General features: G+C 32.6%; 2 protein-coding genes across 9 annotated transcripts in view; one reads left to right on the top strand and one right to left on the bottom strand.

Moving 5' to 3' along the window:
- Positions 1-27,620, bottom strand: part of LOC118185922 (bifunctional peptidase and (3S)-lysyl hydroxylase Jmjd7-like) — a 119,042-nt gene that overhangs the window by 44,170 nt on the left and 47,252 nt on the right. For 6 of the 8 annotated variants that reach the window (XR_015039175.1, XR_015039177.1, XR_015039176.1 and 3 more), the window contains exons 4-6: positions 15,537-15,593; positions 15,365-15,460; positions 8,967-9,034 (exon numbers count right to left, since the gene is read on the bottom strand). Coding sequence is in view for 3 of the 8 variants with exons in the window: in XM_085809738.1 (XP_085665864.1) it covers positions 8,967-9,034; positions 15,365-15,460; positions 15,537-15,593 (221 nt within the window). In the remaining 5 variants the exon portion in view is untranslated. Of the gene's footprint in view, positions 1-2,080; positions 2,139-4,110; positions 4,257-8,966; positions 9,035-15,364; positions 15,461-15,536; positions 15,594-27,620 lie in introns of those variants that run through there. The other 2 variants (XM_085809740.1, XM_085809739.1) reach the window with 2 other exon arrangements.
- LOC146992677 (uncharacterized) lies at positions 23,403-26,699 on the top strand. Its single transcript, XM_085809153.1, has 3 exons — positions 23,403-24,745; positions 24,793-25,768; positions 26,288-26,699. The coding sequence occupies exons 1-3, from the start codon at positions 23,572-23,574 to the stop codon at positions 26,292-26,294; spliced, it is 2,157 nt and encodes a 718-aa protein (XP_085665279.1). The 5' UTR covers positions 23,403-23,571; the 3' UTR covers positions 26,295-26,699.

Here is a 27,620-nt window from a genome sequence, read left to right as displayed (position 1 = left end):
AAATTCATGTAGTTCATAATCATATACTTAGCAAAATTCACTTTTAATATGTAAATGAAACAGTAAGTTTAGTTTTTTTTGGCTTGAACTGGAAGCTCTTGCATTACTTTGTTAATGTAACTCCTATTATTAAATTTCCAACATTTCCTTGATTTTATATTTTATGATAATTAATATGAAATAGAGAATCAGAAGGCGAAACAAAAGTTAGTTTCACAAACTTTGATAAAATGTTCTTTAAACAAATCGTTAATCATTGGTGCAAAATATAATATTAGTGGTATCTTTTGCTACAGAGGCGTGTTAAGAATAATGAATGATGACAAAATTGAATGTACAAAAAAGCAAAATGTTGCATCAAGGTACAAGCCAAAAACATAAATAACTATTCTTCACAAGATAAACTTAACAATTACCAAAAGTTTTCATTATCTAACATTTTCTTAAATTTTTAGAAGTTTGTATTAAGCCTTTATAAGGCCATGGGAGGTACACTTACCACAAACTTGATCAATTTTTAAATGTCCATGGTAAACTATTTTACTATGTCTGATTAGTGCCATAATCTAGTAATAACTTCACAAAATACTAAAACAGTTTCAGTGAATGCCTTGATCACATAATGTGGTTTTTTAACAATACAGATTAACATGGGATAAAGCACAGGGGACAACACATGGAAACCCTTTTTCTAGTGCATAACCCTTCATTCACTGATAATTTTTCATTGGTTTTATTTATCATTACAAGCACAAAATTTATGAACTCAATGATTTCGGAACACAAATGTTCAAGGTCAATTCTTACAATAAGTGAAACTTAATTACTTTAGTAGTTTTTCATAATCATATATTCTATCTATTTTCATAATCATATGTCTCCACTGAAAATCTCTACTTAGTTTTGGTCCAATTATTTTTTACACTTACTAAGGAAATACAGCAGAGGAAGCTACTGAATTATTTTTTGCACTCTCAAGTGCCCATAAATATTTAGAGAAAGATCTAGATGAAGGAACAACTTTCCATTCAGGAAAGGAGAAATGCCGATTTATCTGATTCACAGCACAGCAACTAGTAGAGGTACAAATAATCCATCATCTATGAATATAAAATAATACAGTCAAAAGTCGTTAATCCGGACTCGTCGGGACTTCGGCGATTCCGGATTATAGATCATCAGTTTAAATCTCATAAGATGGCATTCAGAAATTCTAAAATTAAAAATATGAAATCGTAATTTATGAAATAAAGAACAATTATGATCTAAAGAGTATCAAAATTTACAAAAAAAAAAGCTTAATATTTATTTGTTTACTTTATTAAACATTTCTTTCAATGTAAGTTGTTTAAGTTGCTTCGTTTTATGTGATAATACTTTCTCTTTAATTCTATAAACAAACATAATTTCTTGTTCAGTTAAAAAGTTCCGCTGTTCAAGTCCCGTTAATTGCTGTGCCGAGAATACCGACTAACTTGTCAATCGAAATTTTTTCGTTTTCACTAACCTCTCTGTCACATTCTTCATGTCTTTATCCATTTTTTGCAGCAATTTCACTTTTTGTTTGTTGGACATTGAAACATACTTTCGTTTTGTAGATCCTTTGGAAGTTCCAGCATCGAAAATTCTATTTGACATAATCGAAAGTTCAAGTTTACTTTTATAAAATTGCTCTTACAGTCTGCAAAAAATAATAAGCGGGATCCTATTCGAAGATTAAGGAACAACGCAATCATTAACATTAACTGAAATAGATAATTAGATAATTTTAGCTTTCACCGTCCGTTATACATTAAACGCGCAGGCGAAAACGTATTCTGCGCTTGCTCACACGCATATGCGCAGTAGTCAAGTTCTTACGCGCACGCGTAAAACGCCTGTGCGCATGTGCTAACGCGGCACATGCGCAGAACGTTTTTAGCTTTGAGGTCCGGATTATAGATCATTCCGGATTATGGGTGTCCGAATTAACGACTTTTGACTGTATATCCAATTTAAAGTGTCTTTTGAAGATTGCAATGTTTTTATAAATTTCATGTAGTGAAATGTTAAGTGAAATAAAAAGCATAAAATATCCTACCTTTCAATAGCAGACAATAGGCAGTGGTAAACATACTTCCCACCAAAAAAGGGAGGGTCTGAAAAATCAAATTAATTTTATCTAAAAAGCTAAATGAAGTCTTTCTTAAATTAATTTCAATCCCACATGCCATTACTAGAAAAAAAAATGGCCTTCTAATGGGTTAACTTACGTTTTGGTACATTCTCCTTAAAACTGCCAATTAAACTGCTCACAAGTAGGAAAATTTGTTTATTTCTCTTACACTGGTGAAGTGCCACATGGGTGCTGTAACTGACAGTGAAGTGTCTTTTCGGAGTGGCATGTGGATTTCTTCTAGCTAATTCCAAGCTGCGTGGTTTAAGTGCTTGCTGTTATTACAAACAGCCAAGCTGTTATTGCTGTACTGCTATTGTTTTAGAAAGCACAATACTGGCTTTGCTCAGAGCTGCAGACCACCATTCCTTTAGTTTCTTTTGTTTTATGGTACATTACCTTATTGTTAACTCATTTCTTCCATTTTTTAAGGGAAAAAGAAATGCTTCTAGAGTTAAGGCTGTATTAAAAGTTACTTATAACTAGTTATTATTTAAAGTAAGTATAAAACACCTGAACAAATATGTTTAATAAATGTTATATTTGTTCAAAATCGTAAAAGCAACCTTGTATTTAGTGTAAGTATAATGAAACACTCAATCGATTTCGAGGGCAGCTAAAGGTCCCTTCTCATCAGGAGAAAGAAATACCAAGAAGGAAGAAAATAAAGGAGAAGGAGTCTCAGAAACACGTGGTCCTTATCAGCACTGCACGTGGTTATAGACTCTTTCTCCTTTATTTTCTTCTTTCTTGGTATTTCTTTCTCCTGATGAGGAGGGACCTTTAGCTGCCCTCGAAATCGATTGAGTGTTTCATTATACTTACGCTAAATACAAGGTTGCTTTTATGATTTTGATTGTCACATTAGCGTGTTTCTCTTCTAGTCTAGTTATGTTTGTTGTTATAGTCTTGTTTCCTGCATTATTTTATTTCTAGGTTAAACTATACTAGCACACTTATTTTTAATAGTGGAAGTTGCAACTACATATTCATTTTCTTTACTTTAGGTATTTTACAGCTTTTAATAAGGCCTTTTATCCTAACTTTAGAAGCATTTCGTTCTCCCTTTGAAAGTACAAAAAATGAGTTCCATTGGTTGAGGTACCTGAATAAACATAAAATATCACCAATTTATTCATTGGTATGTATTGGTAATGAAGTTTCACTTTTTTTCAGCAGCAAAATTTAAAAGGTGACAGATAATCTTCATAATCTCTGAATCTGATTTATTTTTATTGTCTGGAACACCAGTCTTCAAACCTACTATTAATGGTGCATTATTTGTACCAAGAGCTAAAACTTATCCAGAATTGCACTTTCTTTATAAGTTTTAATATTCAGCTCTGCTATATGCCTCTCAAATCTTCTGCAGTTATAATAAAGCCTCTCAAATAAATAAATAAAATAAAATTTAATGCACCTTTATTGTTATTGCCATATGCAGAAAGAAAACTGAAACTGTTTTAATGCAATCAATAAATGAAGATTTATTTTTTTTTTTTACCTATTTCTTTAACAAATACAGTTGTTTGGGTTCTTACACATAAGTATTTCTTAGCAGTGATTTCACTATCTTGGAAGACTTTGCTAAATAAAATTGCAGCATGATCTAAGATAGTGACAAGTGAAAGTGAAACAGTCTTTCAAAACAGTTATGTTATTCTGTTATTTTATATGTACCAAAGTATGTGCATGTGCTGTTCTGCATTTAAGAATACCGGCCCTTCATCAGGCAAAATGAAAAAATTGCAATGACAAACCCTATACATCACAAACATATATTTCCTTAATAAAACAATATAATGAAAGCCATCTGCATACAATTTTTGAGATATACATTATTTAGCTTTTTTTAGAGAATAAAGATTTCAAACCCTTAATAACTTCTCAAAGCACAGAAACTAGCATTGTTTGGCAATTATGGAAATGCAATGAACAGACTTGACCTTGCTTTGTGCTCATGGGTTGATGCATACCAGATGACTCACAGCTCTGATTGATGTACTAAAACAAAACATTTTCAGACACATTTACTCCACATGTGGAGTGGTAGCCCATTATTGGTATAATGTGTCTCTCTGGCAAGAATCTGCATTTTTGGCTGCAAGGAAATAACCATGCATCAAGTTACGTAAAAATTGTGAGAAATCGTAGAAATACGAAATTATACGAAATTATGAGAAATTATGAGAAATAAATCGTAGAAATATGTTGTAAATTGGTTTTGCAGTATTATAGTTGTAAATCAGAAATTTATATATGGAATCAGAAATATAAATTATATGGAAATTTATATTAAGCTATGGCCACCGAAGAACATGTATGTCTGAAAACTAAAAGAACATATATGTTGAGAATGCGTATATGCAACACCCGCCTGGAAGATGAATGCAAGTGGCGATGTATCGGTGCATCACCTGGCTGCTAGTGACATTTGGGGCCGGGTTTTTAGTTCAGCAACATGCATTCGCAAAGGAATTAAAATACGTAACTGTTTTTTTTTTTACACATCAATTGTTCTGCCAACTGAAGGGAAACTACATTAAAAATGTCTGCAACTATGGAAATAAAAGTTTCCAAAAAATGCAATAAATACCATGACACACTGAGAGATATAAGACCACTACAAGCATCAAACGCTACAGTTAAACTGTTCATTTTACAGAAAACAAATTCATATTTTTACTACTTATGTTCAAATGCAATTCCACTAACCGTGGAGAAAGTAATAGAAATTTCCTATGACGAATTAGCAAGAATATAAAATAAGCAAATGCCATAAGTTCATATCTAAAATATAATGCCTCAAAATAAGAAAATAGAGCTAAATTCAGCTTTCAAACTACTTAAAAATTTAGAAAGTTAATGACTAAGATATAAAGCATACTTTAAAATAAGATTATATGCAAAAGGCTGTTTGAAAAACCTTTTCTTACTATGAATTTGACCATCAGCGAGCAATTGATTAAATCACTGAGAGTTTCATACAGGTACAAATTTCAACAGTGAGGCTCGCTGCATAGGAATTTACATTGTTTTTTCCATGGATAATGTAAAGAAAAATGCAAAGCAATTTCTCTTTGAAAGTTCTCTATAATGGCATGTCCCTTCCTACAGACAACTCTAATGCGCTTTGCTACATTCAAACCATCTAAACTTAAGATTAGTTTAAAGGGCATAGCATGGCTTCTGAATATTAATCCTAATACCTACATTGTAGTTTTATTCTTCGTCAGGAGATTTCAGGGCACAAATAACAGTATTTTAATTATGCAATGAAAAATGTATGAAATTATTCTTTTGTCTAAAACCAGATACTCTGATAATTGCTATATTAATTGAACAGTTAACTTTCCCAGACTTAAAAGGTGACTGGGGACAGGCATGAGGCCCAGCTGACTAAATTGAATCTTGAAGAGTTATTATTGATCACATTTGAGTTCAGATGCTACAGTAGAGGCTATTAGGTTTTCCAAAGTAGGAAACGCAAAAAATCAACTACAACTTTGCCAAGTTTTGAATTATGGACCTTAGGGCTAGCCAGATACACTGCAAAGCACACATGATAGTTTCTAATAAATTGAAATATTTAGAAGCTTCTTTGTACACTGCACTCTCCCCTCCACAAAAAAGGGGGGGAAAAGGAACACTGTTATATCTCCCATTCTACTGGGGCAATTGACGAAATTCAACTTGCATTTTCGTCTCAAAAGCACGACTTAGGTTATGTATTAGATTTATATACATCTATTATTATTCTAATATAGGTATTTTGATACAAAATTGAATTTTGTCTAAAATTACCTGCCAATTTTTTTCCATATTTCGATTCTACATTTCAAATTATAACTAACTGCCAAGTTTTGTTAATATCGTACAAGTAATTTTAAAAAAATAAGCTCTCAAACTTTCAGCTCCTCAATGTTAATTGAATTTAGTATACATTTGCCAACATCTCTTATTAAACTTATTTGATTCTTCCTTTCATGTTTTGAAATTTAGGTTCATTCCAAATAAAATTTGCCCATTTTTTACGATTTATTTTTAAAATCTGTACTTTTAAATAATTTTTATAACTATTTCAGAAAAAAATTTGAATTTTGAACCTATAAAATTTTTAACACCATCTTAATGTAGATGTATTTCTAGGCACATCTGCACAAAATTAGAGATTTTTTGGCTCTACTCTTATAAGTGCTCTAAGATCAACAAATGTGGCAATATGTGTTCTGTGCTGGTTTTTGGTACAATTGCGCATTGTTTGGCAACCCTTTTCACATTGAATACTGCTTTGCTGGATTGGTTTAATTGCTCATTGGTTCATGTCGTGCATGTTTTGAAATGGCCTATGTTGCAATGAGAGATGTGGTTACAAGAGGGTCTGGGAGATTATTTTTAGTGGCTGTGCATGATAGAAGTAAGGAACCGCTGATGCAGTATTAAAGAGTGGATTGAGCCTTGCACAACTATTTTTTCGGATGGCTGGAAATCTTACAAGGATTTAGGAAAAGAAGGTTTTGAACATTTATTTGTGAACCACAGTATGAATTTTCTGGATAGTGTGTCTGGCTGTCATATAAATATGATAGTGATTACATGGTGGCATGAAACTGGTATTTCTGCTGTTCGAAAAAGCATTGATTCATGGTAAGTGCATTCCATTTTATTCTTGTCCTTATTTTGTAAAATGTTATGTTCATTGTTTTTTAGTACGAATTTCTGTAGTTATTGTTATTTTGAATTGTTTGAAATTTATTTTAGTTATCTTAGTTTATTTTGTTGATTAGTGCATAGTGCCTAGATTGTGCAATTCGTAGATGTTTTTTAAAGTTGAAACAGAACCTTGTGTACATAGTATTCTTTGAAATTAATTGTTGTTATGTTAATTTATTAAAGCGATGTGTGTGTAGTTCGTAGATTCTTTCGCTGCCTAGATTGTGCAATTCGTACATGTTTTTTTAAGTTAAAACATATCGCTGTTTACATGGATTCTTGTCAAATATTTTTGGTTAGAAACTTTACGTTTTTGCTATCTAAATTTTTTGTTTTTGTTTCGGATTTTTAGCTTAAATTGTGTGTTCAAAACATAATCGCGTTTTTGGAGACAATTAAGGCTTAAAGTTCGAAATGTAGACAAAAAATTTAGATAGTAATATAGTACAGTGGAGTTTCTCGCCAAAAACGTGTGGCGAGAAATTTGGCAACTTGAGGGTGCATATAAGAGTGGTTCTGTGTTTTTTATTAAAAATTTTCTAAGATATACATGAATTTACATATTGGTGGAGTTTGAAATTTGGCATATTTGTTATATGCAATAATAACGCCAAATGTGATTAACACTGTTAAAATTATTTGAAAGTATGAATAATGATTTTTTTCCCGGCTCGTCAACAATGAAAAACAGGAAAGGAAAATAAGTTGCTATAAATTAATACATTGAGCGCGGCGCCAGTCCCTGGGAACCGGCAGTGAACTGTCCCTGGAATTTTTGTTTGGCTGCCGTTGGTCCGCGGGGCCGATGATATTAAAGTTACAAAATAAATATAGTCTTAATGAAATGTGATCAAATTTAGTTTTAATGAAGCGTATTGAAACATTCTAAACAAAAATATGGCTTAGCTCGCTGCCGGCTGAACGGAAAGGACAGCAAATTCAGCGCCGCGCTCAACGTGTTAAGTTTGGCAAGTGAATTTTTCTTGGTGCAACCTTAAAAAAATCGCAAAGATAAATTTTCGAATTTCTCCATAAATTTTGCACCAAATTTCACCAAATTTAATATTTAAGTGTAATTTGACTCGTAGAATTGAAATATATAAAAAATTAGTATGTAATTTCAGAAAGAGTCCGATTTTGTGTCAAAATACTTGTATTAGAACAATGCTATATATAAATCTAATATATATCCTAAGTCGTGCTTTCGAGACATGAAAAACACAATTTGAATTTCGTCAACTTGCCCAGTTGAACGAGAGATATAGAACTGTCTTTTTTTTGTGCAGTGTTCATACGTATTGCTCTTAGAGAATACAAATTACTATAGCTTTTCTATCAAAAAGTGTTGATAATAATTGCAGTTTCATGAAAACACGTGACACACATGACATATGGTGTAACAAAAGCAATTCAGACAAATAGAGGAGAAAAACATTTCTTAAATAACTGGACTAACAGCTGTAAACAGAAAATAAGAAAACTTTCAAAAATGTTTTGGAGATTTTCAAAGTGGTAACAGCATGGAAGAGAAAACATCCACATTACAAAGAAATGAACAGTTTTTTAGTTACAAGCAGATAATATACTAAACAAAATTTGTCAGAATACACAATAGCAAACAGTAAATAAGATTAACATAATTGTAATTGTTCACGATTTATATATATCATTCTAATTATCAGTGCATCTGTAGATAAATAATGTCAATTTTAGTATTTTACATACTACTGTCAAGTAATTTGTTTCAGTGTTTAATAAATGGAATGTTCACAAAATATTAATAAAAGAAACCAATTCTGATAATTTGAAATACTGTGTCAAACATTTTTCTATAAGGAAAATTGAAAATGCTACAATTTTTCAATATTTTCATCAGGACTACAGATGATAGATATTTAACAACATAAGAGATAGCAGTTCATCAAATTGACAGATTTCCACCTTTGGCAGTTCTAACATTACAAATTATGCATTTTGCATATTAAAAAGTGCATATAATTAATAAAATGTTCAGAAACATAAGTAAGTTAAAATTAAATGAAAATAATAAGGGAAAAATACGAAGAACATTTTAACACAACAAATTATAAATTATTACCTGCTGATTCATATCCCTTATAGTGCATCTTTCATTTTCAAATCTGTAGGCACCTACTTTATATGTCTCTAGAATAAGAAAGTTCAATTAGTATGTTTTAATTCAGGAAAATATATGTATTTATATAAATAGAGCCTTGATAATGTATGCGCATAAAGCATATTAAACTTTTATATAGTGAAAAAGTATGCATTAAGTGCCAAGGGGGCCTGCAGCTACATATCAGATTTAATATTGAAACAAAAAGGAGATAGAAGAAATAGTAAGCTGCAAAGTTGTACAGTATCAGTTACCACGAATGAAGATTCAGAAACGTAAAAATCTGCAAAAAATACCAGTTACATAGAATAGGATATAAACTGATTACATAATACATAGCTTCAATATAAGCACTGTTACAGATAAATTTCTGTCATATTTGATAATGCTTGGGTAATTTATTACAAAAATCATGTTTGTTCAAAATTACTCTATGAATTAATGCGCCTTATTTACTGCTTTTATTCAGGACTGCAATAAAGAAAAAATAATCAACAGATATAGCCTCCAAAATAATTTGATTATCACACTACTATGGTAGGCAAAATGAAGCATGTTATTAGCTGCTAGTGCATTAATAGTAAAATACTATTGTTAGTAAATTGAAGGCATAATACAGAGCCCTCAAACGGGTAGGTAAAGACAATCAGATATTCAAGTAACTTCAAAGACTTTGTCTCAGAAGATAACTTTGATGTTCCAAAGTCTAAAAACAAATGGATTAACACCTCAAGAGTTAAGGTATATTTTGAGCAAGTATAATGTTTAACAATTGCAATAGAAATATTATAGCAGACATAAGCTATGCTATTGTTAAAGGAATGCATTCTATAACTAATTTATATTCAATAATATATGAGTGATAACTATTGTAATTGCATTTGTGGATGCTGATTCACGGCAATTAAATAATGCAGTACAACTTTATAACAGACCATTTGCTTCTCTCTTGCTTGACACAGCTAAGGTTAATTTTCCTGTTTCCCATTAGATGCTACATTCCCTTACATTTGACCAGCATGTTCATCTTATTAGAGCATGACGTAATCAGTAAAATTTGAGACTGTTCATTCCAGTGAATATAGCCTTTTTTCTGGACTGCATACTTGTGTGCATTTATACATATAAACATACATTTTTGAATTGACCAAATAACAGATGTGACATCTAAACTTTAAATCTCCAAAAGTCTTTGGTGCTCTGTTTGTAAATGAATGAGGAAGAGAAACCATCAAGTGACAGTAAGTGTAGTATAGGTTTAATCCTCGCATCAACATGGAGGTTTTCCATCTCTATTCACATGCATAACATTCAAACTATAATAAATATTCTTAGAAAGCCAGCCATAAAAGAACCACTTTTTAAGAAGACAAATCTCGGATGTTTTGTAATAAAATAATTATAATAGGCTATACTGCCATTAACTTATTTGTTTATTAAAATCCTATATTTGGAATATTATAATGAACTTTATGAGTCAGCTAATAAATGTATATTGCTGTCTTCTATTCATAGAATGAAGATGATGACTCATTAACCCCTTCTTGGGTGGCGTCATGTGTCACATGTTCAGCTGTTTTGTGCTCGTATGGTCTGTGTCGCGTGTCATGCGATGAAGAATAAAAATGCATTGCTAAAAATGAATTTCATCACTACTTACACGTCTTGTTATATTCTGTGATTATTTTTTTTTTTGTTTTTGTATTTCAGAATACTACTAAGAGTTAGTGCAACTAGTCCTACTTTCTTCTCATTTTTCCAATGAGATTACTGTTTTGAATGAAAAATATAGTCGTTTTGCATTTCCTGTAATTTTGCTTTTTTTAGTTGTTGTAGCATGGGGGGGGGGAAACAGTTGTTCTGATGGGTTCAGAGTAAATCAGAGAGCAGTGAAAAAACTGTTAAGATTTTTTTTGATAAAGAAAGTAATAAAATAATCTGCAATAAATGATTTCAAGGTTGTTTTTATGCTCTGATGGTCAAGAAAGATTATGAAGTTGTTTTCACAGCAAAGTAAAATTATTTTCTAAAATACTTTTTATGCATTTTTTAATAGGTCTTTTTATGTAGTTACTTATCTTAAATATCTCAAAAGAACAGATTTATAAATATAGTATCAAAGAGTATTTTTTTCAATTTACACTTTAGGTGCATTGCTGGGAAAACTGAAGATGAGTAAATGGGATATTATGTTATGACCCCTAAAAAGGTGAAGCAAAAAAACAATTACTGACAAAAATGTTTTGCATTTTCGAATTCAAGATATAACATATATTAATTTTCAACCATAAAATGCATTTTTTGGATCGGAAATTCGGGAAAAAAAATATCCAACTAAGAAAGGATTAAGTGTATAACTTTACTTATTCAACTAGTGGGAACTGACAGACACTATGGATAGTGCACAGTTAACTTAAAAATTTTCTCTATATGGCATATTTCTTGACATCTTGATACAAGAAATATTTTAAAAAAAACACGGCTATAATGAAGTGATGCCAAACATTCATTCAATAACCATGTAGTCAATAAGTTAATAGCCGCCCAGACCATATAGTGGTTAGGGAAGCCTACTGCAGTACTGAAGGGTCCACTTTCTAATCCCAGAGAAGGCATGAATGTTTGTAAATGTAAAGTGTATTTGGAGCCATGTGGGCATTTTAAATATATGGTGAAGCAAAAGTCCTCTTCTGTGTTTTGGTGGTAGGGGAGGGGGATGAGAGACCATTGGACACCCTCTGGGGTGTTCTCCCTCAAAATTGACATGGAAAGTCTCATTCACTTGAAGCTCTGACAACTATTCTTCCCTGAAAGTACATGAAAAGTCAATAAAAACATCCTCTAATGGGAAAAATTAAGAACTCTTCAGTTACTTTTTAACTTTTAAAACAAAGATTTTCATCTTCTAATGTTGAATCTTTCGCAGTAAAGATGTGAAATGTATGGTCTAAAATTTAACATAGTCAGTGCGATTATCTCACTTTATATTCTCATTTCATGGTGCTTATATGTTATCTATTGCTATGTTTAAAATAAATATACATAAAAAAATCTTTTTATCAACACCTGCTCCATTACAGTCAAAAGTCGTTAATCCGGACTCGTCGGGACTTCGGCGATTTCGGATTATCGATTTTTCCGGATTATAGATCATCAGTTTAAATCTGGTAAGATGGAATGCAGAAATTCTAAAATTAAAAGTATGAAACCGTAATTTATGAAATAAAGAACAATTATGATCTAAAGGGTATCAAAATTTACAAAAAAAAAGCTTAATATTTATTTGTTTACTTTATTAAACATTTCTTTCAATGTAAGTTGTTTAAGTTGCTTCGTTTTTTATGTGATAATACATTCTCTTTAATTCTTTAAACAGACATAATTTCTTGTTCAGTAACAAAGTTCCGCTGTTCAAGTCCTATAATTGCTGTGTCGAGAATACCGACTAATTTGTCAATTGAAATTTTTTCGTTTTCAATAACCTCTGTCACTTTCTTTGCTATCGGAAGCGAATTATAATGACGAGGAATCTGATTTAAATGATATCAAAGATGGAGTACATCGAGATGAAATACTACATTTAATAAGGAATTATAAGCCAAATAAAATAAAAACATCTGCCCTGAAGATAAGGATAGTGATGACAGATCAACTTCCAATTCATTGCGCGGCGTTAAAGATAAACAAAGTTTAGATAAACAAAGGATATGCCTTTATCCATTTTTTATAGCAATTCCACTTTTTGTTTAATGAACTTCGAAACATACTTTCGCTTTGTAGATCATTTACATATTAATAAATATATATCAGAAATTCTATTTGACATAATCGAAAGTTCAAGCTTACTTTTATAAAATTGCTCTAACAGTCTGCAAAAAATAATAAGCCGGATCCAATTCGAAGATTAAGAAACAACGCAATCTGCAACATTAACTGAAATAGATAATTAAATAATTTTAGCTTAGCTTATACCGTCCGTTATACATTAAACGCGCACTCGTAAACGTATTTTGCGCACAAGCATATTCTCAGCCGTAAAGACCTTACGCGCATGCGTCAACGCGACGCATGCGCAGAAAGTTTGAAGCTTTGAGGTCCGGATTATGGGTGTCCGAATTAACGACTTTTGACTGTACTAGAAAAAATCACTACCGGCATACTTCTCTCAATAGTCTGGGATGAATTATCTATGTATGGTAGCAAATAAATACAGAAGATATATACAATTGCAATCAGTTGAAAATAAAATTTTGAAGGAAAAAATAGTGGAAACAAAATACACTGCCTAACATTGAAAATGCAACACCAAGATGGAGTGGCCCCAAAACTATGCAACTTTCAGAGTGACGCACATTACTGAGTAATGAAAATGATGTGAAATGCGCAGCTCTCCAATGCATATTGAAGAAGATACAAGAGAAGAAACCTGCAGAATGTTCAATTTTTGTACTATTACTTCTGCTAGGGAAATCATCATAGAAAATTTGTTCTAGTCTCAGAGGACATGTGTAATAGAGAATGCCAGGCTGTTGTCAATGGGGACAGTTCCAGCAAACAGATAATTTTACGAGGGGCATGTTGATCGGACTAGAACGGGTAGTTTCGACCATATGGCAAATCTCAGCTAACACATATCTAGATGTGACCACAGTGCACCGGCTGTGGCAACGATGGTTGGAACAAGGAATTGTGGCAAGTTTGAGGGGTGCTGGTGCAGCCAGAGTGATGTCAGCACATGTGTATAGATGCATCTGCCGACAAGAGGTAGCACACCTGGAAGCTATTTCTACCACCACCCTGGATGTTCCCATATCAACCGGAAGCATTTGCCACCAATTGCTGGCTACTGACTAGCACTTGTGGCATCTGTTAAGAAGACTGCCATTGACCCCACATCATAGATGGCAATATCTGCAATGGTGTGGGGCTCGAGCAATGTGGGTGATGGAATGGCACAGGGTCGTGTTCTCAGATTAGTCAAGCTTCTGTTTCTCCAATGAGAGTTGCTGCATATGAGTGTGGCATCGATGTGGAGACAGGTCCAATCCGGCAGTAACTGTGGAAAGATCCACTGTGCGACAATGTGGCATCATAGTTTGGGATGGAATTGCGTACGATTCTAGGTCACCTATAGTTCGTATTTAGGGCACTATGATGGCCCAATGATATGTGGATGATGTGCTGCTGCAGGTGACACTCCCTTTCCTCAGGGAGTGCCCAATGCCCTTTATTAGCAGAATAACGCCTGACCACAAACTGCTCACATCAGCCAACGTGCTCTGCAAGGTGCACAGATGCTTCCTTGGCCACTGTTCTCTCCAGATTTCTCACTAATCCAACACATTTAGGATGTGATTGGATGCTATTTGCAGACCCTGCCATTCCCATGTTCAGAACAAGAACTGTGGGAAATGGTTGGCATGAAATGCGGAGCCATTCCTGAGGACACCATCCATAGTCTCATTGACTCTGTTGCTTTGTGTGTCACTGTCCGAGGTGGTCTTACAACCTACTCAGCCGATACTGTTCTTGCTACTATTGCTACATGCTATATCTCTTTCATTCTGAACCACAAAAAGCATGTAAGACATAAATTAAATACACCTGCCCATCCACCCACAGACACGCACAATATCTGCATTTAAAATACAATACACTAAAAATCAAGCATTTATAAAATGATGCAGTAACAATGCACATACTTTACTAACAGTAATACGACTGTTAACTATCTAACATATATTATCATTAAATTAATAATGAACTTTTATTCAATTTCAGTCAATATATATATTATAAAACACAAAAATTTTTGTTCACACTTAACAAACACATGAACATGTCAAAAGTATTATAATCTTCCTTCTTATTATTATACTTTTTCTTTTATAATTTCATCTAAAGTCTTTAAATACCTTTTACTTCATTTAATATTTTAAAGGGTCATTCCCTTATCAATAACAGATGAACTCAACAGATGAATTCAGCTCCTCTAGTGTATATGGGTTGCTTTACTACATTCTGTTTTTTAGGTACCCCCAAAAATGAGATGGATTAAGATTATGGATTGAGATGTTTTCATCAAAATTTTGGAGTTTTTATCATTCATCAGATAAGACAGTTCATTTATAATTTTATAGTGTTTTGGATAGGCCAATGCAATGACATTATCACTATAAATGTTATTCTAAATATAAAAATTGATTCTCTTGAACAGGGACAAGCACCACCTTGCATGAAAAATGCTAATGTTATATTCACTGGTTACAAAATAAATTTGACTTGGTAGATAAATTTGGACCATCTTAGTATTTTAAGAAATATTATAACCAATGTTAATTCTATGTTATATAACTCACCATAAGGAATCCATGCTGCATCAGTAGGAGGATGAAGTATGAATTCTTTTTTACCTTTCACAACACAATAAATATTTTCATAATGGTCCTTATGTACTGTAAAAAAATGGCAAAATAGTGTAAATTGAAACATACATGAATGCTTTGCTACCAAATGTAATTAAATACTTACATGATGTAACAGCTCTTTTATCACCCATCCAGAAGTTAACAGCATCAGGATGTCTATCTGCAAAAAATTAAAAAATATAATACAGTCAAAAGTCGTTAATCCGGACTCGTCAGGACTTCGGCGATTCCGGATTATCAATTTTTCCGGATTATAGATCATCAGTTTGAATCTCGTAAGATGGCATGCAGAAATTCTAAAATTAAAAATATGAAACCGTAATTTATGAAATAAAGAACAATTATGATCTAAAGGGTATCAAAATTTACAAAAAAAAAGCTTAATATTTATTTGTTTACTTTATTAAACATTTCTTTCAATGTAAGTTGTTTAAGTTGCTTCGTTTTATGTGATAATGCTTTCTCTTTAATTCTATAAACAGACATAATTTTTTGTTCAGTTACAAAGTTCCGCTGTTCAAGTCCCGTAATTGCTGTGCCGAGAATACCGACTAACTTGTCAATCGAAATTTTTTTGTTTTCACTAACCTCCCTGTCATCTTGTTCATGTCTTTATCCATTTTTTGCAGCAATTCCACTTTTTGTTTGATGGACATCGAAACATACTTTCGTTTTGTAGATCCTTTGGGAGCTCCAGCATCGGAAATTCTATTTGACATAATCGAAAGTTCAAGTTTACTTTTATAAAATTGCTCTTACAGTCTGCAAAAAATAATAAGCCGGATCCAATTCGAAGATTAAGGAACAACGGAATCATCAACATTAACTGAAATAGATAATTAGATAATTTTAGCTTATACCGTCCGTTATACATAAAACGCGCACGCATGTGCGCAGTCGTAAAGGTCTTACGCGCACGGGTAAATACCTATGCGCATGCGCAGATAGTTTTTAGCTTTGAGGTCCGGATTATAGATCATTCCGGATTATGGGTGTCCGAATTAGCGACTTTTGACTGTAGTTTTAAAAGTTACTTTAATGTTTTATAATTTAAAAATCATTGTACTAATTATAAATTAAATCAAACCACTTTTAAAGCATTCTGTTTAAAAGTAATTTCAGATTTTTCTATTTAATATAAATGAAATAGAAAATACTTTATAAAAAATAATTATTTCAAAATATAAAAATGAATTTATAAGTAAAATTACAAAAGATCAGAACTAAATACAACTCTTTATATATATATATAAAATCGAAGCACCAAGAAGGACTTTTGCGATCGTGACGAAATTTGGTATGCAAAAACATCTTGATCGAACATGCAAATGATCAAAGTTTCAAGGCAAATGAACAGGAACTGCGATCATAGCACACAATTAGCAAACTATAAAAATCGAAGACCTCACAGACAACTAAATGACTTCAAAAGTGGTCACATTGTAGGGTTGCGTGAAGCTAGGTGGTCATACCGAGAAATAGGCCACCACCTGCAGTGTACAGACACTGCTGTGCAAAGATGTTGGCAACTATGGTTGCTACAAGGAAATTGCCAATGAAATGAAGGCTCTGAAAGGCCAAGGAGCACAAATGGGAGGCAAGATAGGATGATTGTTTGCCAGGCCTGAACTGCCCCAACGGTATCATTGCCAACTATTCAACGCACTACAGCCACATCTATACCTCCCGTGGTACTGTCCACCATCTCACGGTGCTTGTCTGAGGCGGGGTTACGCTCACATAGGCCTTTAAAATGTTTGCCTTTGACCCCACAAAATCGGCTTAGTTGTCTGGAGTATTGTCGCAGCCGATCATTATGGCTGCCATCAGACTGGCATCGTATAGTGTTCACTGATGAATCCCGCTTTACTCTTGAAGCAGATGACCACTGTGTTCGTATCTGGAGAGGACAGGGCCAGTGGTCCCAATCAGGCATACACCCATAATCCCTTGTGTGATGATGTGGAGTGCTATTTGTTACAACAGCAGGTCATCTTTAGTCATCCTCTGTACATCTTTTAACAGCTCAATGATACTTTGATACCATCCTGCGGCCGGTTGCATTATACTTTATGGCACGTCATCCTGGCGCCATTTTCCAACAAGATAATGCCAGGTCACATACCGCTTGCATATTTTTGGACTGTCTCCGTGTGGTTGATACTCTTTCTTGGCCAGCAAGTTCACCAGACCTTTCCCCAATCGAGCATGTTTGGGACATAGTAGGCTGCCAGATTCGGCCACCACAAAATATCGCAGATCTGGAGCAACAACTGATGAATGCCTGGCAGAATGTGTCACAGGATGACATCAGGAACCTCTACCACTCCTTGCCTCGCCGAATTCAAGCATGCATCGCCGCCAGGGTTGGTTCGACCAACTGCTAATTTGAACACACAGTGGGTGATTGTGAGCCGTGAACAGGTACGACCTTGATTCTTTAAATCATTTTATTAGCTGTGTATGAGCTATACACATATTAAATTTCATCAAAAACAACCACTTCCCTCATGGTGCTTTGATTTTTTGGCAAAAGAGAGTAATTATTAAAATACACAGATTTTCAAATGATTATCTAGAAACAAAACCCCAAGAGCGATATTTCTTGCAAAAACAATGAGTAATTTAGGTATCAGATAAATATTGAAACGACACCAACATTGGAATGTTTTATCTAAATAACGTAAGTAAACAACTCTGTAACCATCTGGGGAAAAAAAAAAAACCTAAATAAAATGTTATCTCTCAGCCATGAGTAAAGTGCATATCTAAGACTGGAATAAATGCAATAAGCATCTCCTAAGCTTAATGTGCAATGAAAGTGGAACTAAGTACATTTAAAGAAATGTAAAAATATGATGTGACAGCACAAAATGTCTTATAGCTGCCATTTCCCAAGGTCCGTAGAAATAACAGGTTAGCTCACTTGGGGTAAACAAACGAAAATGCGTTCTCGCTGTCTATTGGCTGTGACGTCACTAAAGTTTTCTCTCCTCAGATCAACATAGATTTTTGTATTGATTTAAGCTGAATGTAAGCTTGTGCGCGACTGTAGAAACTCATTCGTTTTTTTTTTTTCTCTCAAATATAATTAAATTTATGTAGTATAATGGTTGGTACGCACTGCGCGATTGCATTATGCACCAATAATGCAGGCAAAATAAAAAATAATCAGCAAAATGTATTATTTCATAGGTATAGAAACTTATAGTGTTTTTTGATTTGATGCAAGTTATTTTGAATTTTCGGGTTACTTAAATTAATTTATTCATTAATATATATAGAAACTTCTATGCATTTTTTAGGTGTATTTAAATGCCAACGGTTTTGAATATTGTTGTGAATTGTGACAGATGCATATAAATATGTTTAAATAGTTTTAAATTATGTGTATGTAGCTCACTGCATTAATTAACTCGTTTTACACATGGAAAAATGGTCATGCAACCAGCCTTTTCTCCAGGAATTGAAGTCAAACCACCAGTGTTCAGCTGATGGGCCTTCTCAATTACTTAGAATTTGAGCCTATTGTACTGTTAATATGGTACATGCCAGAAATACAATATCATTAATACACGGGGTACATGTAAGCAATAAGAAGGACTAACAACATCGCAGAGTACAGAAAGCAACATATTAGAAGTCCACAATACATTTGGCGAGCAAATTAAGTTGTATTATTATACTTAAGGCTATCAGTTCTGGATAATTTAGTTACAGTAATTTTGCAAAGATAGTAAAGCAGTTCCTTCAGCAATATTAATTTTCTAATTATTAAGGCTTTTTTCTTTCATATTATTTGAAAACAGAGTAATACACAGCATGCATTTAAATGCAATCAAAATTTAGGAAATGTATGATTTAAGAATATAGAAACGTTTAAAAAACAAATATGCTAAAATTCTTGTAAAATATAAAATTTCATTTTCTATCTGTACTTATAATTTGTTATGATTTGTATTATGAATGAATAATATAACTTAAGCAAATATTTTACTTATTATAGTTTTAAAATTTGCATTCCATTACTATACAGTGCACCATGATATATTTCATACAAAATTTCATTTATAAAATTAAGATCCATATTTACTAAGATTTTGTTGAATGTAGTGTTTAAAATTTAGTACCAATTTTGACTTTTGCATTTAATTATATAAATTTACCTGCAGAATTATATTTTGCTAGTATCTACGAATGTAATCATTATGTCTGTGGGGCTATTGTACACAGGTCATCATATTAAATAAACATTCACCCTTTTTCCATGTGTTCACAGAAAGTACGATGACAGTCAAATGACGTTAAGATAAACTGCATAATGTTTTTATGAGTGCATTTATCTGTGTATGAATAATATTTTTCCACAAATAAACTGATAACTCTAATTTTTTTTTTATTCATAGAATGGTTAAACCGAATATGCTAAATGAAATGTAATATTTAAATTATTATATAAACATATTTTTTTGATACCAAAACAAACACATACAGCATTCAGTCCTATTAATATCTGCCCACCAGCGGCCGAGCGGTAAAGTCGCTAAACACTGGTAGTTCGGTCCGAGGTTCGAATCCCGCGAACGGGCTGGCTGCATGGGTGTTTTCATGGTTTTCCCCATGTGTAACGAGTATACGAGCCAGTTTCCCTTAGAAAGTCCTCCACGAAGGCATCCCTCCCTTCAGGCGCATAGCCCTCGAGGCTTTGCCATAATCACACACACCACACCACCTATTAATATCTAGGATTTACTTCTCTGAAATAAAAAATGAGGATGGCAATCCAGAAAATGACTACATGTTTCATTTCGTTATTATTTTTATAAATTAGATACAATACATAAGTGAAATAAATATAGAAACCTAAAAGATAAAATTCTAAATATACAATATTAATAACAAAACATAATAGAGGATATGCAACTATTCTTTTAATATCTTTTACTCATTTTTTATATAAAAAGTTAACATCTTCTATCTGAATAATTTTGGAAATTTTTATTTTTTTATTTTTGCTAAAAAGTAAAATTCAAAGAATTAAGATTTAAATTAAAATTAAGTCTCAATTTTTATATAGAATTACATAATGCAGCTGCTGAGTTTAAAGAGTCTGCTGATTAAGTATTACACTTCCTTTCAGTTATAGCTTGAATAGTTCATTTGTTTATGTTTCTTGTTGCTGCTTTACATCAAGAAATTACAAACAAGTTTTAGAATCTAGCGACTTATAATTTTATGCAATTTCTTTTTTAATCTATTAAAATTAATCATATATTACAGGAAAAGCTCATGCGAGTTCATCTGAAAAAAAAAAAAAAAAAAAAAAGCCACAAGTAAACTAAGATTTCTAAATGAAACAAGTACTGCAAGAACAATTGGACCGAAAGTAGGCTTTAGCAAAAAATTAATTTAAATTTCAGCCAAATTAGATTCCAAACATTAGGGACAAGTTTGTACAGCTTTATAGAATAAATATTCTTAATTTGAATTTCTTCTATACCGCTACACTCAGGGCTTAATTTCTAAAATTAGAAGTGCCGGAACCCTATGGAAGACCGTTAGTAAAGAGGAACAAGAGTAAATAAATAAATAAAATGACTATTAAAATCATTTATCATTTAAAAATTAAATATTTAATTATTATCAAATTAATAAATAATCATTTAATTAATATTAGCAATTAATATTTATTAATTATTATCTAACCATTAATTAATGATTGATTATTATTTATTAAAATAATTCAACAAAATGTAAAGAGGTAAATTAACATTTAATAAGCGATTTTTAATATAATTTTATTGCTGCTAAAAATAAAATTTTTGAGATTAAATTTCTACTGAATTTGTAGTTCCGTTAATTACATAAAAGAAGTGCCGGAGCCTTCTTATGTAGGGCTCCGATGCGCTCCGGCTAGAATTATCATTTATCCCATGAACTGAAAAGTACCGGAGCCGGCACAATTTAAGCTCTGACTACACTACATATTTTCCAGTTCTTGTGAAATGTAGGTTTTCAGTCTGTTGAAGCTAAAATGAGTAACGGTATAAACAGCTGAATCTTGAATAGCAAATTCTGTAAGGAAGTTTGGAAGATTTTTGATGAAACAATAAATTACTGAGGGAACTTTTCGTAATTAAAACTTATTCTATACAGTAAACAATATTTTAGGTAGTTAAGTTTTAACTCCAAATATTAGAATTTTTACTTTTCCGATGAAAAACAGAAAATATTTCAAAAGGAAATACGAAACTACTATTAGGAGATACAGCGAACTTCAGTGACGTCACAGCCGAACGAGTCGCTGGCTTTACGTTTGTTTACTCCAAGTGAGCTAACCTGTTCTTTCTACGGACCTTGGTAATGTCCAACATAACTCAAATTTGAAACACTACCGTATTTGACGGCATATAAGACGCACTTTTTTTCCTAAATTTGGTCTCAAAAAAGTTACCTGCGTCTTATACGTGAAGGACACAGGTTAATTTTCAATACTGAATGCTATTTTTAGCCCGGATAAAGGTCTAGACACACATAACTTTTTCTAAATCTGCAACAATTATTTTGCGCATGCGTGAAATATCTGTCGCCAAAAAGCGCCAAAGCTCGAAGCTGATGTCGAAGTTCGAACAGGTTCGACGGTCACATTACGTCTATGGAGCCTTTCCTTCTTTACATAGACTTTCTTTGACTCAGCCGACACACGTGTTGGTATCGGTGCTACTCTGTATAAACGTGTCGTTATCAGTGCTTAAAACTATTTGTTTTAAAAAATATACCCTGGAAAATATGACTACACGAAACGAGATTAAGCTATACAATTCAGTATAAACTAGGAGTGTTAAACTACGCCAAAGTGCATGGAAACAGAGCAGCAAAGCATTTCAGTCCACCACCTACTGAAAAAATGATACGTACTTGGCGACTGCAGGAAGATCAACTGAAAACTGCTAAAAAACAAAAGCATAACCTTCGATGCCCAAGCTCCATCTTGGTCTGAACTTGAAAATGCCATAAAAATGTGGGTGATAGATAAGACGAAATCTGGGATAAGTGTTTCAACCAAAATGATAATCAATGAGGCCAAAGGATTTGCAGAAAAACATGGGATTCAGAACTTTTTGATGCTAAAGCAAAGTTTAAAGTTTTAAAAAAAATTAAACATTTAGCAGTAGTAGCAATGAAAGCTCCCTGAGATATGTTGTGCAGACATTGAAGACAATAAAAGATTTTGAACTTAACCAATTTATTAACAATATAATAAAGAATAAAAACACAAAAATAAATGTCAACAATATTAGAGTATTAGGAAAAATATAATATAATCATCATTCATCAAATATTTTTACCTGTACTCCAAAACACTGGCATTCTATACAAACAAAAAATGTCCTAAACAGTGACTATGCGGCCTAAAAATAAAGCTGGCTACCCATTAAATAAGTCCATAATCAATGGTCAAGAAAAACACCTGAAAATTTAAATGTGAAAACACTTAAAACCGGCCTAACTCCGTTTGCACAAGGAATCGCCGTTCACGTATTTTTAATTCCGCCTTCATTGAAGAAACATGGATGCCGCCCACGGCAGTCACTCACAGGATAGCCTCTGGAACCGAAGAACTTTAATCTGGAACCATCATCTCGCAAACCGGAATCAAGGCATTTTTATTCACCGGACTGCATGCATCCTTTTGAAGGGGCTGGAAACCGCTCACTCACTTGCCGGGAAACCAGGAACTAGAAGGGTTGAGCCAGAGAGTAGGCGCTCAATCCCGGAACGAATGCTATTGTTTGCTGGAAGAGTCCAAGATTTGTAGGTGTGGTACGTGAAAGTAAGGATGAGCTAAGAGGAGAAAGGAAAAGGGATTTTGAGTATAGGGAATTTCAGTCGTTTCGGAATTGAGCGCCTACTATGAACCGGCTACTGCTTTGTGAGTAAGTGTAGTATTTATTATTCTTATTGATTGTCTGCCCTTTTTTTTTTAATTATGATTACCCAATTTTGAAAATTCTGTGTTAAATTTAAATAAAATCTAAAAAGAAATAACACTTGTTATTTTCTATAAAAATATGGAAATACATATATAAAACATAATAATAATATATAAAATATATAAATATACTTCTCTATAAAAAATGGAATTAAAAGTTTCATGTGCTTCTACATCTCAGATATCTTGCCCTCATTGTGAAGTAACATTCAGTATTAAATGTAATATGTACCAACATATCAGAAAGTTTCATCCAGAAAAAGAAGTTCACAAGGTTTGTAATAAAATTTGTGGTCTCTGCAGTCTTAAATTCCAAACAATGAAGGAATTATTACATCATATAGAAACAGATCATACTGATATAAATTTGGAGTATGAAAATCAAGTATTTACTTCTAAAACTGAATTTGAACACTGGAAGGAAATGATGGAACGAAATACACAATCTTCTTTCATTATTTCATCCAGTAAAAAGGCAGTAAAAGAAGGAACTGCATCGTATTATCAGTGCCATAGAAGTGGGCAAAGTAAAATTAAAGAGTCAAGAAAACGTAATATTAAAGTGGCTGGCTCTATTAAATGTGGTATTACGTGTCCAGCATACATAAAAGTTTTAGAAAAAGAAAATGAAATAAAAGTGGAATGTCAGTCTGTTCATGTCGGTCACAAAACAGAAGTGGGAAAATTGCCTCTCTCGAAGACAGAAAAAACTAATCTAGCTAATTTAATGAAACATGGAGTTCCACCAGCAAAAGTATTGTCAAAAATTCAAAAGTGCTACACACCTTCAAAACGGTTGTGTATAACAAATTCACAAGATTTACGAAATATTCGTAAAGACTTTGGGATTGACAAAGACATTATGCTGGATAAAAATGATTTCGTGTCTGTAGATATAACAGTTAGAAAACTGCAGGCAGAACCTGGCAACCCAGTTTTAATATATAAACAAACTAATGAAGAACTGCCTCAGTACCCAGGCCTATGCAAATCGGACTTTTTATTAGGTATTATGAATAGTGCACAAGTAAAAATGCTTGAACGACATAATAATTGTATCATGATAGATTCTACCCATGGCACAAATCAGTATGGTTTAAATTTGACATCTGTTTTAATTAATGATAACAATTTTGAAGGATTCCCAGTGGCAATCTTGTATTCTTCAAAATTAACCACTGAAACGTTTGCTGCATTTTTCAGTTCCATTAAAGAAAGACTTCCAAATTTGAAGACAACAGTTTTCATGTCTGATGATGCTCCGGCATATTACAACGCATGGTGCTCTGTGTTTGGAGAGGCAGATCATCATTTACTTTGCAGCTGGCATGTGCAACGTGCATGGTTCAAAAATTTGAATTTTAAGTTCGAGATCCAGAAATAAGAGTAAAGATTAAGTCAGAGTTACTGAAAATTCTAAAAGAAATCGATATTGTAACTTTTGAAAGACTTTCCGATGCTTGTATCAGTGATTATGTGTTGCATGATGAAACTCGAGCTTTTGGAGAGTATTTAACCACATACATGCAACGTAAGAAACAGCGGGCATATTGTTACCGAACTTATTTGGGTGTTAATACAAACATGAAAGTAGAGCCGTGGCATCGGCAACTTAAATACGAAGAAGCTGGTGGAACAGTTATTAAAAGATTAGATAAGTCATTGCATTTTGTTTTAACTGCAATAGCCAAGAAATTAATGGGTCAAATCATTTCTGTGGAACGGCCAAAATTAACTTCTAGAATGAAGGAAATTAGAAACAAACATGAAAGGAGCAAATTCATGGCTGATTACGAATTATACGAAATAAAGCCAAAACAGGCATGGATTGTATCTAGAAGTCAAGAAGGACTGATTCATACAAATAATGTGTATTTTGAAAAAGTGTGTTATTGTAACATTCGATGTCATGAGTGTGACATCTGCATTCATCAGTTTGTTTGTTCATGCATTGATTATAGTGTGAGATTTCAGATATGTAAGCACATTCATTATGTATGCTCAGTTTGTGATATAGATTGTGGTACAAATGTTTGCTCAGAGAAAGATGATTTGATAATTGACGTATCTGAAAATGATGAGCAAATTGAAGAACATTATGCCATCACACAAGAAATCAGAAGAAAGGAACATTCAGATTTTGAAAAAGAAAAGGAAGAGTGGCATGCAGAGTTTCAGTTTTTAACATCACAGGCTGACACAGAGGATAAAAAACAAAAGGTGAGAGAATTCCTAAAAACTTTAAGAGCATCTTTTGCTACTTGTGAAAAACTGCCAACTATACCTTCAAGTTCAGAATGTGTTAATGAGCCAGTGAATAAATTTATAAAGCATCAAAGGAGGTAATATGATGATTTTAAAAAATTCTGTGTGCATTTAATTTAAAAAGAAATTCATAATTTTTGTTAAAGTTATTTATAAAGGATGTTGTTAGCAGAATTTGCTTTTTGCTTAATGAAACTTCATGTAGTAATTGCCAGTCTCAATTTAACTTAATGCCTTTCAAATGAACAGAAATGCAAAAGTTTTGCTTCAGTATTTCCAATTGTTAAATATGGTAACAATTAACATTTATTTCATAAGTACATAAATTTAACAAACTGATACTTCTTAGGAAACTGAATCAGATGTCATGCAAGTTTTTATAAAGCCAGCAATAGAATTAACCTGGTTTAAGTAGAAATATCAAATTAAGTAATTTGATAGCAATTTTGTTATATTTTTTACTAACTACTATTCTTAAAATACATTGATTAATCCGACTGAGTGTAAATTGGATATTGAATTGTTATTAAAATATGTTAAAAAGCAAAATAATAGATGAATACCTAATAAAGTACCTTATGTTTTTATTTTAACAGGAACTAACTCCTAGCCCGGGTCTACGGACTGAAAATAGGGCATGGGCAGGGCCGTAGGAGGCAGTTCCCTACGTGTGGTCAACCATGAAATTGTAATGTATTTCTTCGGTAGAATTACAGTGTCCGCAAAAGAAATTTAAGAAACAGCTCAATGATTATAAATAGTACCATTAACTGCTATTATTAAAACCAAAAGCAATATTAATGTATCTTTAATTGATCTTTTGAAATTATATCTCTGTATATTAAATAAATGATCTGATTTTTGGGGATGGTCTGCCCTCCTAGAAAGTTTATGGTTGAAATAAATAATTTTTTACAAAAGACGTTACCCATTAATTCTTGATGTATATAATTATTTACTTACTCAATGTTGCCAACAAAGGGATGTTTCATCCTGTTGATATTAACTTTGTTTTTTAGCAGTAAAAGTGATTATACCTTCAATAAATGCAGCCTAACAAAAAAAAAAAAAAAAAAAAATAAACCTTTGGTAAAAGTTTACAATTGGGTGCCCCTTGTTTATTGGAGATTTTTTTTTTTTTTTTGATGTACAGTAAGCACAATTTCAAGATGGATGCTACACAAAACCAAAATAAGAAGTCAAAGAATTGCACAAACTCTGTGTCCATGTACACATCAATCTGTTAACACTTAACATCCCAGAATTGCACAAACTAGGCATTGCACACTGCCTTAAATTTGTTCATGTACACATACATCTATTTTCATTTTAAAAAAGTCAAGAAGCTAAAACAAAGTTAAAACTATCATGGTAACCAGAAATGAGGTTTCATTGCCAAAATTAAAAAAAAAAAAAAAAAAAAATTGTCACTAATCGAATGGGCACCCAGTTCTACACTAGAGCCAAAACTTTTCCTGCAATACACACACACATAAAGTGTAACTGGACACAGAACTGATAGTTACAAATTTAAAAGGTTCTAGAACATAGCAGCAGTTTTCATATTGCTATATTGTAGAAGATGAACTCAAAAACATGATAAAACAAATGTCGTAGTGATCGCAGACACTTAAAGGAAACAATGTTTGATATTTGGAAGAACCGTTTAAATTAACAGTCAGCAAATGCATTGTATTAATTCTCATGAAAACCATTTAATGCTACAGAAGTATGTGATAAAAGTAACAAGTATGCTTATCATTTTATTGTCATTGTGATGCATTAAATATATAGTTGCTGTTTAACATTAAATATTATGTATATGCATAAAAAAAGTTACAGCTCTTCGCAAAAGTATAGCATTTCTAGGAAACATTCTCTAAGCTTAAATAACTACAATGAAAAGCAATTACAGTAGTGCCCGTGTAT

The sequence above is a fragment of the Stegodyphus dumicola genome, chromosome X2, assembly GCF_044657685.1.
Source record: "Stegodyphus dumicola isolate Sdum_Otavi_A_Nest chromosome X2, ASM4465768v1".
NCBI lineage: Eukaryota > Metazoa > Arthropoda > Arachnida > Araneae > Eresidae > Stegodyphus > Stegodyphus dumicola.
The sequence above is the reverse complement of the archived record's forward strand: the minus strand, read 5'-3'. Positions and strand labels throughout refer to the sequence as shown.

Coding starts and splice junctions, on each gene's coding strand:
- LOC146992677 (XM_085809153.1), top strand. CDS start 23,572: ATGGAATTAAAAGTTTCATGTGCTTCTACATCTCAGATATCTTGCCCT. Junction 24,746..24,792: donor GGCAGATCATCATTTACTTT/GCAGCTGGCATG, acceptor TTGAATTTTAAG/TTCGAGATCCAGAAATAAGA.